The following is a 17,126-nucleotide window of genomic DNA, read 5'->3' as shown; positions in this document are numbered from 1 at the left end:
GAGCACTCGGTTCTCGCGGGGTCGCTACTCCCCGACACCCCGCCACAAGGTGTCCTGCGGGTTGACTGATTGCACGGGTGGAATATCTGTTGTCACGTAGACAACAGACATTCCAACCGTGGGCGATGGGGTCGTCACATCCCTACGCCCTAATTATAATTATTATTATATTATTTTTTTTGAGCTTACCTACAATTACAATAATTACTAATAGTTAATACCTAAATAGGAACATACTTGGTATCTATCTAACATCGTAAGAAAAGATAAAGGACACGCGATAGAAAGAGACAAAACTTGTAGGTGAATAAAATTATAGGCACATAATTTTGTGCAAGCTAAATACCACTGTAACGCGTAGAAGTAAGGCTCGCATTTATTTATATCTTTTTGCCGAGTAAATCTTCTGTATCTGTACTATTAACGATTCTGTTATTAAAGTTAATAGCTCAATAAATATATTGCAAATGGGTTGCCTAACAAATTTCAGTCCAGATTAAGTTTAATTATTAATGGAAAAAAAATTAACATTTCAGCGGTTTGATTTGGCGTATTAAATATAAATACAAGATACATTTACATTTTTGGCAACAAGTGCGACTGAAAAGCAATTTAAATTTTCATTAGTACAAGTCACATGTAAAAAATTAAATATCTCAGATCAAAATTCTGGTTCATCGAAAAACATATTAAAATACTTGCGAAAAGATATGCCTTAGGCCCCGTTTCCACCTGCAAGTAAACTCGCGGAAGTCTTGCATGAGTTACTTGCAATATCGTTTACATATCCTGCAATTTATTGCTGCAATAAATGTCATGCGAGAAGCTCGCGGATCATACTATCGCAACTTATCGCGGAGGTGTTTACACACATCTTGCGAGTGACGGGATAGGAATTACTGTCATAATTTTTCTATTCTATTTTGTGAAATAAATCGTATACTATAATTTATAATGTGTACTATTAATGTAAAATGATCTAATGAACTAATGTAAATAATATATTGTTTAAATAATAACTTAGTTAAATTATAAAATTAGATAAGCATAATATAAATATATTGTATGCCAATGTGTTGGTGAATTGTGCGGACATTAAATTTATTATAAAAACTTTGTAACCACAAGTTAGTTAGTGTAAGTGATTGATATGATTTTTAATTTTTTTTATAATTTCTAAAAGATCTTTTAAACACTATTCAATATACAATTTCTAAAAGATCTTTTAAACTACCAATTTGTAGCCTAAGTTACTTACCATCAAGATAAAGAGAAAAAGAGGAGTTCTTAAGCACAGCGCGGTTGAGAACCAACGCTAGATGGTGCCACTGGCCCTCGTGCTGCAAGTCCGGACACCACACGCGGGCACCGCACTCGCCCGTACCTTCTGGCTCCCATTCACCCACGTCTATACCAAATAAATATATATATTTATAAATATTTATTTGATATAAATTTATAAATATTCGTTTAGAAAAGAGCCTTAACAATATCCAGAAGTATTTATTTTCATTTTTCTTACAGTTAATAACTCAGGCCTCGGAACCACAGACACAATAGAAAATCTAATGTGTCGTGGACCGATCGGGCCACTTGGGGCTCAATGGGTTAACTTTCGAAAAAACTAGAGATTTTGTTAGTATCATTTTTTATTTTTTATTTAATTCAGTATCATCAGAGCACGATTAAGTACTTTAAATTAAATCCGCTAAGATTATCATAAATCAGAAACTAAATTTGTCAGATACTTACTATGTGGGACTAAAGTTTCCTGCGTCGATACAATAATAGCTTTATCCCTTGCTGAAAGCACTAATGCAAGACACACAAGATGATCGTCTCTTGAATTATTGATATTTCGCACTAGCGTCAGTAATCTAACGCAATGCGGGTCTGTTCGTGCTTCTGAATATTTTTCCACACATATCCATGTGGAATATGTCAATCCCGTTTGTGGTGGAAATACTCGATCACCTGAAATAATATTAAATTAGGAAATACAGCATTGGCATTTATACAAATATAAAGTAGTAGTAGAAGTATTTATAGTACATACATAATTTTTGTTGTCTACATATTATATTATCTGTAATATATTGTGTACCTGATCCTATTCCACCGAGTGTTGAAGTATCTTGTGAGCCGAGAGCGTTTAAATTAGCAGACTGCGGCGCAATACTTGGAAGGTAAAGACAACCGAATCCTTCCGCTGACATATCGAACTCAACGAAAGGGGGTAGAGTGCATGAATTTTGCGATCTACAAAACGAAATATTTTTTTTAATTAAAAATAATTAAGCGTAAGTTTTAGTATAATAGACAAGAAATAATAAACCTGTTACCTATAATCTCTGGGTGTTGTCATAGAGACCAATGTTTTGATCCTCGTAAGTGGCACAGGTCCACCTGGTTTGCAAACTTGTCCAGGTTCTGGTGCCAAACAATTAAGCGGATTTCCCATCCTTAAAAACTCCCTGAAAAATATTTTTATATTAAGTCAATGAGTTGCTAATTGTCAGAGAGCTTTATTTTTATTGAATGGTTAATATTACATACCTAAATGTAAGTCAATTTTAATGATATTTAAAAGGCCAATTACCTGAGTTCAGTGGGCCTTAGCGCATGTGCGGCAAGTCTCTCTAAAACATACATGGCTGGCGCATGCAATGGGTGTTTCTCCGCTCTTAGTGCGGCGCTGCATACAGTTAGCACTACGCCTGCTAATCCACCCCCACACATTACTTGCTGATTGCGCTCACTGTAAATAAAACAAATTCATCAAATCAAAGAGTTAATAAATACAGCGAGAACTGTAATAAATAAAGCATTGAAACGGCAAAAATCAGACAGGCGGCACTAAAATTATAGATCCGGCTCGGAGGACCATTAACGACTATGTTGATTAAAAAAGAAATGAGTTCAGTTTTTAATTCAAGAATTACTATTCCTAATCGATACTCGATAAGTGTCGCCGAAAAAATTGGGTTAATAAAAAGAAAAGCCCCTTATAAGTTTATGTTTATTCCTTTAAATGTGTTTATTTCGTAGTGCAAATTAAATTTATTTATCATATACCTTCTAACCAGGCTCTTCAACACGTGCGCTAAATAGTCTCTTAGCGCTCTAGCATCATTTTCATGTTCTTGTGGTCTTGGTAAAGCTGGCAATAGTTTAGCGAGCACTATCACCACGCCGGAGTGGATGACCCACGCTTCAGTGGATGGCGCGCCTATAGATAGGTTGAGGGGAGTCGAACGGCCTGCCGGTTTCGCCTGAATAGAATATATTTTGAATATAGATTTTAAAAATATGTTTAATTCAAAACAACTACCTACAAATAGTCTTGATTTAGTATATGCGGGAATAGGATGTCTATTGCGTAATAAATTAAATAATTTAAAATTACATATTATGATTCAAATATTTACACTACACAAAAATTCCAGGTGTATGCTATATTATTGTTGGAACATGATCTCCTGTCTGAGATAGATAAGTTGAAAGTATTTCCTAAATAAATATTTACTTACTTCATTGATTGCGGAACTTTGTCGCGTTAAGCTCGGTGACTTTACATTGAGAGATCCAAAAGCTAATGGCTTATCAAATGAATCTAAGGCCACATCATATAGCAACCTCAGTACAATGCACGCATGAATAAATTCCACTGGCACTGTCTCTGGAAACCTACAAGAGAACATTATATTAAATAACTAAAATCGAGTATAATATAATTTTATATTGTATTAACGAGAAAGATAAATACTGACGTGGTTTCTAATATATTGCTTGTAAAAATATCGTGAAAGACCTCATAACGTTCCGGGTCACCAGACTCTGTGTCGTGCTGTAATTCTATGTCATTGGTAAAACAACCAAGGAGCCTTATTGTTTCGTACAATGTTGTCATACAGATCTAAAAAATATTATAATTATTATTGGAATTAAACTTATAAAAAAACGAAAATTATAAATAACTCTTCTCACACTTATTATATAAAGTGAATGTTCAATAAACTTACCTCATGATGAAAAAACTTTGCATTAGCCGGTTCGAATCGCATCGCCGTACTAATAGTATAGAAGACAATGTGTATTAGTTGCAACATATCGTGATCCATCAATTTATCTCCTTTTAATTTCCCCTCCAATGAAACAAGGACGCTAGTGACGTAGACAAAACCACTGACCTAAAAGAAAAGTTTAAATTTAATTTCGGTTGATTTTTGGGTTACGTTTTACAATGCCTTGAAATATTCAGATGAATGTTTTTGCAAATATATTTGATACTAAAAATAAGGATCGATTTTTTTTTTGCAAAATCACAGACAAACTAATTAATTTCAAAGTTATTTACCTTTCTAAATATAGTCCGGGTGCGATGTGAATCCCTGAGACAGACAAGTAAAGCTTTCAGAATGTGTAGCTTCAATCGGTAAGCATCATTAGGAGCGGCATGCATGCCGCATAGTAACATGGACATATCCTCTTCGCCAGAACCACTGACGATCAACTCCCGAATAACTCCTGTTAATTAAATATTTGAGCATGACTATTATAGAAATATAGATTTTAATAGGAAGTCAACTTATAAAAGAAACTCTTCTAATAGGATAGGATAGGAAAAATAGACTACTACATAAGGCAAGAAGCCGGTTAGAAATCGGCCTCAAGATTTCTAACCGGCTTCTTGCATATTTTTTTATTTGAATTTTTTCAAAGTTTATAAATTGGATTATATAAGTACATATTTACAGAAGTAAATACACATACCCAATGCTTTAGTCCTACACGATTCATAAACGACCATTCCGTGAACACACTTGGCGCCGCCACAATCTCTGAACACGTTACAATTGTTCACATTTCCATTCAACAAAGCTGTTAGACCTTCCATGACTAGAGAACCTAGTTCTTCTTCTTGTATCTCAATATTGGGATCTTGTATCAACGAGTCTTGTCGTGATTGACGCTTTTTTCTATCCGGTGCTTTTGGAGACTCAGTTGCACTCGAAACTGTCTCTTTCTTTTCCATTTCTTCCTCTAGTATCTGTTTATCTTTTAAAAATACCGCATATCGTGTCAAGCACGTCACAAACACTTCTAGCATGCCAACTTCCCGATATACGTCTTTGAAGAGTGCATTATGTCTAAATAACATAAAAGAAGTTTTTTAGTGAATTTTGAAAAAATATTATGAAGTCAAGTGAAATAAAACCATACAAAATAATGTATACTTACTTCAAAATATTTAACAATGTTTTCATACACAATATACTACAACTTCTTGACTTATTGGCTTTCAATAACAAAGACAGTGATATCAATTCCTTGCAGGGCACAAAGTTCAGTTGAAAAACAATAAATTCTAGTAACTCGAAAAACTTCTCTTGTATCTCTGCGTTTTTGGTGTGAACTCTTTCCGAAAATTGGCTGAGGGTATTTTGATTTTCCAGTATAAAGTAATTAGCATTGTCCGCGTGGTACACGCTTGATATTGCATCAAGTATTGTGCAACATAATGCTGGTGAGTTCGATTTTAGGAATACGGATTGCAAAACCTGTAAAAAAATTTTTTTTAATAAAAAAAAATGATTTTTTTAAATTCATTTCATTTTTTTTTTATTGCAGGCGTGAATTTACCTGAAATGCCTGTACGTTCCTAACTGCTTGTCCTGGTGTAGACGGCTGCGGTAAGACAAACCCTTGCAACTGAAATAATTCTGTATTAGTGCGAGTCGGTCGCAATTCCGAAAACCCGCACGCGCATAGCGACGATATCATGAGAACAAGATTCCTTAGAGCCGCTCGAGCTTCCGTCCCGCTCACTCGTTCTTCTTCTAACCTTCAATTTTAAAAATCAAACCTTTAATAACAACAATTTGTTTACTTACAATTTGTAATATTCCAGTTTTTATTTATTTATTATAGTATTTAAATAATTCATTTCACCCTTTTTTCTTTATAATTTTATATACTAGGTGAAATTACTGAAAAAAAAATTTGCAAAAACAAAAACATGATTAACAGGATTAGTCAAAAGGTTCCACACATTTTTTCCGCGAGAGAGCACCCTCCAGCCACGTCCACCCACGCACTGCTTCGCACAGTTTTTTAAAGCTATTCGCTCTGTGTGGACCCGCGTATTATTAAAAAAATATTTAATTGAAAATATTATTTGATATAACGTTAATAGTTAATACCTGTTACCACTTCATTAAAATCTTGTTCCTCCATAGACTATAATCATTCCATAATACTTATTCAAATTCAATTAACATGCATAATTTATAACATCCAAGGAAAAAATAAACAAAAAAAATATGTGCTTACCCTGACGTTAAATAATCAGGTACATCTTGTCTCTCATGTCTGTGACAATAACAAAGATAAAAATTGAAAACCTAGGAAAAAATAAAATAATCTAAGCAAAAAAAAACGGGAGTTTAAAGCAATTTATATAATACAGTGAAACCTGGTTAAGTGAGACATCAAGGGACCTGCAATTTCGTTTCACTTATAGAGGTATTCCACTTACCCAGTGTCTCAGATATACAGGTATAAATAAATATCTGTCTCATTTACAGAGGTGGTTCCATTAGGTTCCATTAATAGAGGTGAGAATACACTATAGGTACAGGTTATTTCAGTTATACAGGTGTGGTCATTTAAAAAAACACCTGTATGATAGTAAAGCGAAATTAAAACTGAAGGTAATTGATGCTCAAAATTTGTACTTACGTACTTGAAATTACGTGTGATATTTGTGGGTAGAATAAGAATGAGTAAACAAACAATGTTATCTTAGTTACAGAGGTTTATGCATATAAAATTTACTTGCTGTCTCAGTTATAGAGATAACTATGATGATAAATCGAAAGAACAAATCCCAGATATAGAGGTTTACCTCGTCTCACTAACAGAGGTAATTCAGTGCCAAAGTGTTGGGACCTCACAATGAGTTCCAGTTATGGAGGTTTCTCACTTATCCAGGTCCCACTTAACCAAGTTTCACTGTAACTATCCACTGTACTATGGTTTTGGGATAAAATCAATAATCATGCATAAAACTACTAATGATCTCCAAAAAAAAGAAAAGACAAATAAATAGTAATATGTTCATATTTCCTACTACAATCACGATATCTAAGAATTGACTTGCATTAGGTATAGATATTAGATAATTTTTGTACATACTTTAGAAGAAATTCCGATAGAAAAAGATATCCTTGACATGATCTAAAATCATCCAACAATAATTGACTGACTTCACTGGAATCTTTTAGAAAACAGAACACTGCCACAAACATTTCAACAACCTGTAAAAAAATCCTTTTCTTAACTTAACTCAAAGTATAAACTATAAATATTTTATTTAAATATAACAATGAAATAAATTAAAGACAAAATAATATAATAAGAAATATATATAATATACTAGTGGTCCGCCCCGGCTTCGCCCGTGGTACCTACATGTTTACGTTTTTTTTTTCATAAAAACTATCCTATCTCTCAAGTTGGATCGAACTGCACATGGTGTGCGAATTTTATTATAATCGGTTAAGTGGTTTAGGAGTCCATTGAAGACAAACATTGTGACACGAGATTTATATATATTAAGATATATATATTGGTATATTTACAATTGTGTTCAATATTTGCTGCTTATTGTTTCAAATTGTATTAAGATTTTTTTATATGATTTCTTTAATCGGAAAATCAACGCTTCGAAATTCAAGTAAAAAGACAAACATATTGGCTAATTATTTTTATTATAATGAGAAAGCATTTTCTTCTTGATTCTTTAAATTTTCAAATTAATGTAATTTAAACCCCTCAAAGTATTATTATGTTTTTTAAAACCATGATTATTACCTCTAGTGGAGTCAATTCTGGAATTTTTTGCATATTTTCAATGCACAAGCCTACACATCCTTTATCTGAAAATGATAGTACACATTTAGTTATTCAATTCATGTACCTATCACATTTGTTTAAAAACTTTGCAATAAGTAATTGGAAAAGGCTAACACACATACATTATTGGTCAGATTGTAATAATAAAGTGATAATTTTACTATTTATTTTTTTATTATGCATACCATGGTTAGATGTATGCTAATAACAAGGTATATATATAGTACTCACTATGTATGTACTGTACTACAGACTGTGTTAAGCCATGACGAGACAATGTCATTAATACTTCAGCTGCTGATTTCCTCCACATTATATTATGGGGAGCACACCATGACGTAATTGCAGAGAATAGCAGGCTCAAATCATCTTTCCTTGCTAATTCCTCACATGGAAATGGGTGACTACATAATCTTACCAGAACCTAAACAAAAAGTGTTTTTTTTATTATTATTGAAGGTTTATTGTTTATATTAAAAATATGAATTATTGAAATATTAACTTGATTAATAAATTATTGTGTAATATAACATTATCTTAATAAAAAATCAATGTCTGGTGAACAAGAATAGATTCCTTTACCTGAACAAAAATTTTCTGCAAAAGAATTCTTCTTTCCCGAGGTGTAAATTCACTATTATCATCATGTACATCTGCTTCTGACTCAGGAATTTCGGGAAGGTCAAAAAATAGATACAAACATTTTACTAAAGTTGATGGTATGGCTGCAGTTGTCATCACCTATTAAATGTATTAAGAAGGAGGTTGAATGAAAAATATTCTCTATAATATATAAAATCATATGAACTATTTTTTAAATATGAATAATTTATTTATTAAAGTGAAGCAAGCACAACTTGGAAGAAATAATATATTTAAATCCTTTATTTAACACACACACACATACACAAGAGAAATCTATAATAAATTATAGAACAGTTTTTCCCTGGTTTGGTTATATGTACCTACTTATTAAATTCAATGAGTACATATAACCAAACCAGGGAAAACTTCATATATGAAACATTGGCAAAAGAAATAGCAATTTACTATAAAATCTTATTACCTGAATAAGAGATTGATCTCCAGCTGCCAATAAATTTAAGGTGGATAATAACATCCATCCATTACTTGATTCTTCTGAATTCTCTATTTCTAGAAACTTAGCAATAGCACAGCTTGCTGCTTCTGTACTTTGATTACTGGCTCTTTTGCGAATCTCTGACACCATAAGTTTGGAAACTTGCTGACAAAATGAAAGTATATCCCAAAACTTTTCATTCATATCAGTTGAAGGACTTGCACCAAATACCTAATTAGAAATATAGATAAATCTTTTTATTTTGTCATTTATATTAAAAAAGTGATTACATCGATAAAAATAACATTGGTTTTTTCTAACCAATGTTTGTTTACACCATTGTTCCATATATGGATAGGTAAACAGAAATGTCATTTAACTATTTGTTTTTTCAATCAATAAAAATTACCTTACAAAAAAGCGGAAGCATATTATAAAGCTTGTCATCTTTTTCACTTTCTGTCAGCGGTTGAGCTGGATGAGTGTATTCAGCAAATAACTTTTTCAGATGCATTAATCCCAGCTGAACATGAGAAGTTGCAGCCTCTGTGGGCTCCGCCGATGTGGAGGCGGAAGCACCACGCAATTTGCGCATCAAATTCATGTTTACACTTAAAATAAACACCGCCACTATCGCAACATATTTAGTATGTTCCCAACGGGATTTTCTACATTTTTATCGTCTAGAGTTCCTACATTGCGCTGATTTCTTTTTTATCATCCAACATATTTAGTAAAAACAAAGAATACACGTAAAATTATAATTTATAAATAAATAAAACGTCTAATTTTTATCACTGAATTAATTTTCACAATTTTCTTTAGATAGGTATAATAATTTTCTAACAAAAAAATACGCCTACACAAATTCGCAATATCGAAATTGATATTTGATGTATGTAGGTAAAATGTTGCCAAATGTATTTTACGTCTGACAGTTTATGTCAAATCCAAATTTTAATCTTTAATAATCTGATATTATTAAACAATTTTAATTATATAGTATAGTCACCAATAGTCACTAAAGTGTGGTGTGGGTGTGCTCCTACCTTAGATCATTAAGTACAAATTAAGTAATAGATAACACGTGGATAACACTCACAGGCGCTTCCCCTTTCGCCGAGGTATAAGATTATTCGAATCGAAAAATCTTATGCTTTCATAAAAACTACTTGCGTTATCGATTACAAACACTCTGCGTATTCGTAAATCATCGAAAGGACGTCTGCGAGTGCTCCGCTAAAAATTCCGTTTTGTGCTGTCAAGTCTTGCAGAAACAAGTCAAACACATCAAATATTTAAAAAGATGGAATAATCTTTCATTTGTAAGTTTTTTTTTATTTTTTTTTTACGTAAATATCTATTTAAATGCAATTTCTAACAATCGTCGATGTATCGTTTAGCGATATTCAGAACAAGACAAATAATCGAGTCATGTTTACTCGATCATTGATGCGGCCCCACGAGACTATCATGGAAAGAAAATATACAAATTAATCTTTAAAAAACGATTAAAAAACATTGGTTGCCTGTAAAGTCGGTATACGGGCGAAAGTTTTACGTGACAACGACTTTTTATGTCTGTCTCTCTCGCTCTTAGGCGGGCTAACCATGCCCGCGTTCCTCTTTCGGTGACTCATCGTAACGTTACCGAGCGTTACACTTTTTCATAAGTGACTCCCAGCCGCAACCTAATTTAAGACGTTGTCACGTCAAAAACTAAGAGATAAAGTTGAATTTAAAACATTGAGATAATATTAATATGGAGCAGACACCACGAACAAAATCTGTGCGCCAAGCGCGGCGGCGCGGGACGCGCGAATGACGGCTAGACAGTCATAGATTATGCGATGTCACTGACTCACCGCTATAGAGGCGACACTTTGTTTCATTCTGTCTATTTTATTGGGTGCCACTCCTTACATGCACGTTGACTTGAAATTTTCTTTGTACTTACTTAATATTTATTTTAGGTATAAACTGACTTTACTACGCGGGGCTAACAATATCTGGCATATAATATAGGATGATGTAAATAGTGACGTCATATGGAATAATTTAATTTTTTTCGTGTTTTAGGTTCAGTCAGGGCTATGGGAAGTTTTATTCCTTACAAATTGAGCCTTTTTTAGAAAAAAAATAATTTTTCCCTTTCTTCACGGCCCAGACATGGAAACCTTGAATAGAAAAAATATTAATTACTTATCTCTGAACTAGCGGTCCGCCCCGGCTTCGCCCGTGGCACATATTTCGCAATAAAAAGTAGCCTATGTTCTTTCTCAGGGTCTTAAGATTGTCTGTGCCAAAGGAGAATGCCCATGAAAGTATGGACCACAGTACAGTGTTGCGTCAATGCCAGAGTGGTTTTGGAGGGTTCTTCGATATTCAAAAGATTTTTACCAAAAGATTTTTTTGTGATAAAAACAGGGGTTTTCAAGATATTGAGAAAAATGTGAAATAACCTCAAAACTTAAATAACCCCGATTTAGTTAGGTTTATGTGTGATTTAGGTAACATTTTATCGTCCAAAGGTTATTTTTCGATTAACATATTTAATCTATGCGTAGAGCTTATGCTTTCAGACAAAGTCTATCTGTTCATCGGCTAGTGTAGGTAGGCACCAGAAATCTTCCGGGACGGATTTCAAGAAAACCTAAATATATACCTACTTAAAAAATGCCAATTGAGTTTTTATTCGGTTTACATGTTGTTGTTGTTGTTGTTGTTTGAATCATTTTTTCACTACATATTCGAAGAAAGAAACAAATAAGAAATAACTGGTTACCTACCAAGCTATGTCATAATAATATTTTTTTTTATATATACATATTTATATTATTTTACTTCACTATCTTTGTTAAAACAACCTACAGTGTATAAACAATACCTTATAGAGTGATTTTATGTTAATTGATTTTTTTTGTAATTCAATGAAAACAATATAGTAAATGTAATAAGTTACCGCTTGGTTACCGTGGTAACCGGTAATGGACACTAAATCTATAATAACGGATCTAAACAATTACATGTCTTATTAGATTTTACAAAACATTCCCTGTTCAAAATATATTTTGCGATGGTAAGAAGGCCTCTAAATTGCCGAGATTTTTTTTAATAGTATTGTTGTCTTGATGCATGAGAAAAACCAGTACCAAAAATGGGCATTCTCCTTTCATCAAAATCGGTCCAGTAGTTTATGAGCCTATTAATTACAATCAAACAAACAAACAAAGTTTTCCTCTTTATAATATTAGTGCAGATAAATAAATAATAATTCAATTATACGTTCAAGTCAGTAGCTTATACAATATCAATTAAAAACTTGATTAAAATCAATTAACAAAAAAAAATTGGTGATTGAGTAATTGATTTTCATATTTCATGATTTCACCTTTTTTCAATTAACAACCAGTCTATGCTTTTCTAAATATGTAAAATTATTATTTTATACTATAAAAATATACGCCAGCAAATATTACTAACAACACTTAGTTCATGCCCAATGTCATATCTTAAATTTTTAATCTATGACAAAATGTCGCCCGCCAAAAATTTTGCTCTAACTAAGTTTTAAAAATTATTATCTAGTTACTTACTGATGAAAAGTTATTCCTTTGCACTTTTCCGTATTCTTTGTATTATTTGTGCAATATCGTAACACACACGTAGGCATATTTGATGCGTTTCACTTTAAAACAAATAAAAAATGAGCTTGACGTTCGCGCCAATGAGCGAGCAAGCGACTGAGTGCAGTTACGCCACATGACGTATGTTGAGTGGAACATAAGTGATGTAGGCGGTATCGTCTCCATATTAATATTATCTCAATGATTTAAAACGCGAAAATTAACCGCATTCTTTACGAGACTATCTTGTAAAGAAATACAAATTTAATCTTTATAACCTAAGTGATAAAGTTGAATTTAGAACGCGATATTGAACCGCACTCCCCACGAGACAACTTGGAATGAAATACAAATTTAATCTTTAGAGTTGAATTTAAAAACTCGTCGCTTAAATGGTCGTAAATTTTTACGACTTTCGTGATACAAATTATTTTTGTGAATGTGTGATTGTGTTTCAATAGTGTGAGTTACCCTCCCCGCACCAAAATCAGCAGAAAGTTTAGTTAGAACATTTGCCAGCGTACTCCATCCATTACTTAATGATCTAAGGCTCCTTCTTCTAAGACCCTTCTTCTACCATAGTTATTAATTTAGTGCAAAGGTAGGAGTTACCTACATCTATAACAGTCTATAACTAATCATTTTATTACAATAAGTCATCTATACTTATATTATAAAGAGGAAATGTTTGTAATTATGTAGGTTTTCACGCCTAAACTACTGGACCGATATTGATGAAATTTGGCACAGACAATCTTTAGACCCTGAGAAAGAACATAGGCTACCTTTTATTGCGAAATATGTACCACGGGCGAAGCCGGGGCGGACCGCTAGTATACAATAATTACTATACAGGATGTCCCAAAAAGTAGTGATGAACGGAAGCTGGGAGGTATATAGAAGACCTAGAGGGCTATCCAAATAACCCCCATGAATGTTGTGCGATTTTTCGTATTTTCGGAGTTATGACGTTTTTTTCTATTTTTCACCTATCGCCGAGTACGATGATATTTTCACTCATGGTGACGTCAATTATAGCGGAAGATGCTTGATTTTTTTTTGTTTGCTATAGCTGAAAGATAGACCAATTCAACACATTAACATCGTTAGATCTTTGAATGGAATAAAAAAAGAATTAAATACCAAGAAAGATAAAATTACCCAGTAAAACTTGCTCTATCTATCAGGTAGCTACCCTGAAAAATTCATTTTATTATTCAGAAGGCTTCAATCGAAAAATGGAAATCTAAATGTGGTAAGTGCAAAAATTGAATTAACATGATGATTAATAAAAATAACCCCTATCCTATGTTCTTTCTCGGGTATCAAAATATCTCTATACCAAATTTCATGCAAATTGGTTCAGTAGTTAAGGCGTGATTGAGTAACAGACAGACAGACAGAGTTACTTTCGCATTGGATTAAATGGATTAAATTGTGGATTAAATTATGTTTGTTATTTTTTTACTTTACAATAACATTCATGTGTAAAGATTTGGCAACATTGGGGAATATATGTCAATTGTCAAGTGTCAGTAAAATTGAAAATTGAAATTTAATTTCAAGATTCAATTTCAAGTTACAAAGCTGCCATATGAAGTCGGAACGTGTGTGTATTTAATTATTAATTGGAGTTATCATTTGTGCTCATAACTTTAATTAATATATATATTTTTCGTTCTTTTCCACAATGCCTGAAAATAAGAATCTTGTTCAATGTTACAACAGGGGTTGTGGTCAACTTTTTGATCCAAACAGCAATGACAAAGGTAGATTTTTCTAGATTTATTCCCTCTCTATAAATACTGTAAATAACTTATTTTTGGTATCCGATCTGATAGTATACTTAAATTGTACAGTTAAAATTTTATGGAAATAATTGTTATTGTCAGAACATAAACACAATTTTTATTGTTTTACAGAGGAATGCTGTCATCACCCTGGTGCTCCTGTATTTCACGATGCCTACAAAGGATGGTCCTGCTGTAATAAGAAAAGTGTCGATTTTACCGAGTTTCTTAACATAAAAGGATGCACATATTCTTTACATTCAAATACGGTCTGTATCTATACGCAATTATTGTAAATTGTTTTTGTGAAAAAGGTGTCATACGGATATCCGTATCCATATGGATATAATGCGCTTCATGAATTAATAAATAATATTGAGGAATAGTTTTACTAATAAATACTTTAATAATATTTAAAAATTATTCAAAAATATTATGTCCAAATTAATCAACACCCATTTAAACAGTATTTATGATGAAAACTAGTTTATACAGTATAATACCATTACAAATGAAGCACATATAAGTATCATTATAATGTAATATATTTTTATAGAAACCCCCAGAACCAGAAAAGAAGGTTTTAGATAAAGAATTGGAAAAGAAGGAGGTTATAGAAGTAAGAGCACCTATTGTTGGGCCTCAGCTGCCAAGGCCGCCATTTGAGACACCAGTTGTGACTTTGGAAGCAAAAGTAGCTGATTCTTTAAAGCAAACTGTACTTAAGACGACACAGCAAGCTGCTACGACAGATGATGGGTAATTAATTTATATGTTGTATTTATCATATTGTTTATTTAAATATTATTTAAAATGTCCTACATTCATTTTTTTAAATGCATTGAGTCTAAGAAAAATGCATATTTCCAATATATATGTTATAGAAACACAACAAACACAAACCCCGAAACACAATCTCTTCATGGAAGGACTGGTTTATCTTAGGCTAGACAACAATTACAACGAAAATTATTTAGTAAAAGGCCGTTCTTTGACAAAGTCATTATGCCAGACCTGAGGTTTGACCAGTACAACCTAGGAGTGCCCGAGCTTCAGGGTTTGATTATAACATATACAATCTTCATTTATAATATAGTTCTGAGTTGCATTAAATCTTAACCCTAATATTTCACCTTATTTATTCCAGTATTGTTGCAATTGGTACAACATGCAAGAATGGTGGATGTAATACGTCTTACGAGGGACCACAAACAAACAACGATATATGTATGTACCACCCCGGCTGTCCCATCTTCCATGAAGGTCTCAAATTCTGGTCCTGTTGTCAGAAGAGAACCACTGACTTCAATGTGTTCTTGAGTCAACCTGGTTGTACAACTGGCACGCACAAATGGTTTAAAGAGGTAAGATTTTATGCTTTTCATAAAAGAAATAGTGGGATAATATTTTAATTCGATTTATTAAATTATTAAAAAGTACAGATATAGAAAATATAGTACTAAAAGTTAATAAATACAATAAATAATGAAGGAGTGGTGTCTTAAAATTAAAATAAACAATAATAATGAATGTATTGTATTTTTAAATTTATTGTATATAAATATAATGAATTAATTTTCAGACAACAGCAGCAGGGACAGTAAAATGTCGTTGGGACTGGCATCAAACCCCTGATTATGTTATAGTCAGTGTATACGCTAAGAAATATGATCCAATCGCTAGTTTTGTTAAAGTGAATCCAATTCGGCTTAATGTCAAGTTGTTCTTCCGTGAAGAAGGAAATGCCGCATTTGAACTAGATTTGGAGTTAAGAGGAGTAAGTACTTGCCCACATTTAAGTCTGATAACAATGTAGTTACACCAACAGATGATTTTTGAAGTAGAGACAGTAGAGAGTAGGCACTAGTTATTAATGATGGCTTATAAACTAATTATCAAGGGCAATTTTATTTAGCAAGAGTACAAAACCGATCATTTTCGTATTTATTCAAATATTTATAGGTATAAAAGAATTATTTATATGTGAACCAAGAATCTCATACGAAATAAGTGCGTCATCCATTCAGATGATACTTTATTTTTATTTTTGTGTGTTAGCAACATCAAACTTTTTGCTGCATATAATTTATGAGGTCTATGAAACTAACATTATTTGTATTGCAGGTCATAGATATAGATAAGAGTAGTGCTTCAATGTTGGGTACTAAAGTTGAGATTAAATTGAAAAAAGCCGAGCCTGGTGCTTGGAGTAAACTAGATTTTCCTAGAAGTACACCTAAATTGGAAAAACAAGAAGCCCCAAAGCCAGAAGTAGATGAAGATGACTCCGTAGATTTGTCTACAGTTGAGGCTATCCATTCAATGGGCAAAGTTAATGTAGCTGGCTGATATTTAGCAAAAAATTATTATTTATATTTTAGATTATTTTTTATACAAAATAAAATGTTTTCATGACAGTCACGGATGATTTAAATTGTGCTATTTGCGATTGGCTTTTTTGAAAATAAAATTGACTAAATATTTTCTGAGGTTTTATTCTTATTAACCCTTTTTATAATATTATCCTCATGAGCAAAATGTTTACAAAATATATGCTCAATGCTTACAATCAAAGAATTTTTAGTGTCCCCACACTTGACTTGAACAGCACGCGTGCATAACTTACGTACACGTGCTGTTCTATTCAATGAGATGTCTGGCGTCTGCTGTTCCAAGTGTTTGGCAAATATCTCTTAAGAGGCTAAGAAACAT

General features: G+C 32.6%; 2 protein-coding genes across 2 annotated transcripts in view; one reads left to right on the top strand and one right to left on the bottom strand.

Moving 5' to 3' along the window:
• The window catches only part of LOC123693794 (WD repeat and FYVE domain-containing protein 3), a 37,093-nt gene extending 27,283 nt beyond the window's left edge, over positions 1-9,810 (bottom strand). Inside the window, exons 1-20 of the mRNA XM_045639011.1 lie at positions 9,408-9,810; positions 8,984-9,229; positions 8,500-8,658; positions 8,149-8,341; positions 7,876-7,940; positions 7,198-7,319; positions 6,334-6,372; positions 5,644-5,845; positions 5,242-5,561; positions 4,774-5,150; positions 4,358-4,527; positions 4,023-4,190; positions 3,771-3,916; positions 3,531-3,687; positions 3,076-3,272; positions 2,600-2,758; positions 2,343-2,474; positions 2,105-2,259; positions 1,753-1,974; positions 1,259-1,408 (exon numbers count right to left, since the gene is read on the bottom strand). Of these exons, the coding sequence (XP_045494967.1) occupies positions 1,259-1,408; positions 1,753-1,974; positions 2,105-2,259; positions 2,343-2,474; positions 2,600-2,758; positions 3,076-3,272; positions 3,531-3,687; positions 3,771-3,916; positions 4,023-4,190; positions 4,358-4,527; positions 4,774-5,150; positions 5,242-5,561; positions 5,644-5,845; positions 6,334-6,372; positions 7,198-7,319; positions 7,876-7,940; positions 8,149-8,341; positions 8,500-8,658; positions 8,984-9,229; positions 9,408-9,602 (3,574 nt within the window). The 5' untranslated portion in view covers positions 9,603-9,810. The remainder of the gene's footprint in view (positions 1-1,258; positions 1,409-1,752; positions 1,975-2,104; positions 2,260-2,342; positions 2,475-2,599; positions 2,759-3,075; positions 3,273-3,530; positions 3,688-3,770; positions 3,917-4,022; positions 4,191-4,357; positions 4,528-4,773; positions 5,151-5,241; positions 5,562-5,643; positions 5,846-6,333; positions 6,373-7,197; positions 7,320-7,875; positions 7,941-8,148; positions 8,342-8,499; positions 8,659-8,983; positions 9,230-9,407) is intronic.
• Positions 9,811-14,186: 4,376 nt separating this feature from the next.
• Positions 14,187-16,898, top strand: LOC123693812 (cysteine and histidine-rich domain-containing protein morgana). The gene is made up of 6 exons (XM_045639044.1): positions 14,187-14,393; positions 14,547-14,683; positions 14,971-15,173; positions 15,562-15,778; positions 15,997-16,191; positions 16,539-16,898. Exons 1-6 carry the CDS (start codon positions 14,315-14,317, stop codon positions 16,761-16,763), a joined length of 1,056 nt encoding a protein of 351 aa, XP_045495000.1. The 5' UTR covers positions 14,187-14,314; the 3' UTR covers positions 16,764-16,898.
• The last annotated feature ends 228 nt before the right edge of the window (positions 16,899-17,126 follow it).

Source organism: Colias croceus, chromosome 8, assembly GCF_905220415.1.
Source record: "Colias croceus chromosome 8, ilColCroc2.1".
NCBI classification, from domain to species: Eukaryota; Metazoa; Arthropoda; class Insecta; order Lepidoptera; family Pieridae; genus Colias; species Colias croceus.
The sequence above is the reverse complement of the archived record's forward strand: the minus strand, read 5'-3'. Positions and strand labels throughout refer to the sequence as shown.

Bases quoted from the DNA above. Each gene is read 5' to 3' on its own strand.
- LOC123693812 (XM_045639044.1), top strand. From the start codon at position 14,315: ATGCCTGAAAATAAGAATCTTGTTCAATGTTACAACAGGGGTTGTGGT. The intron at 14,684-14,970 runs GTCTGTATCTAT...ATATTTTTATAG, and splicing joins ATTCTTTACATTCAAATACG to AAACCCCCAGAACCAGAAAA. The intron at 15,174-15,561 runs GTAATTAATTTA...TATTTATTCCAG, and splicing joins GCTGCTACGACAGATGATGG to TATTGTTGCAATTGGTACAA.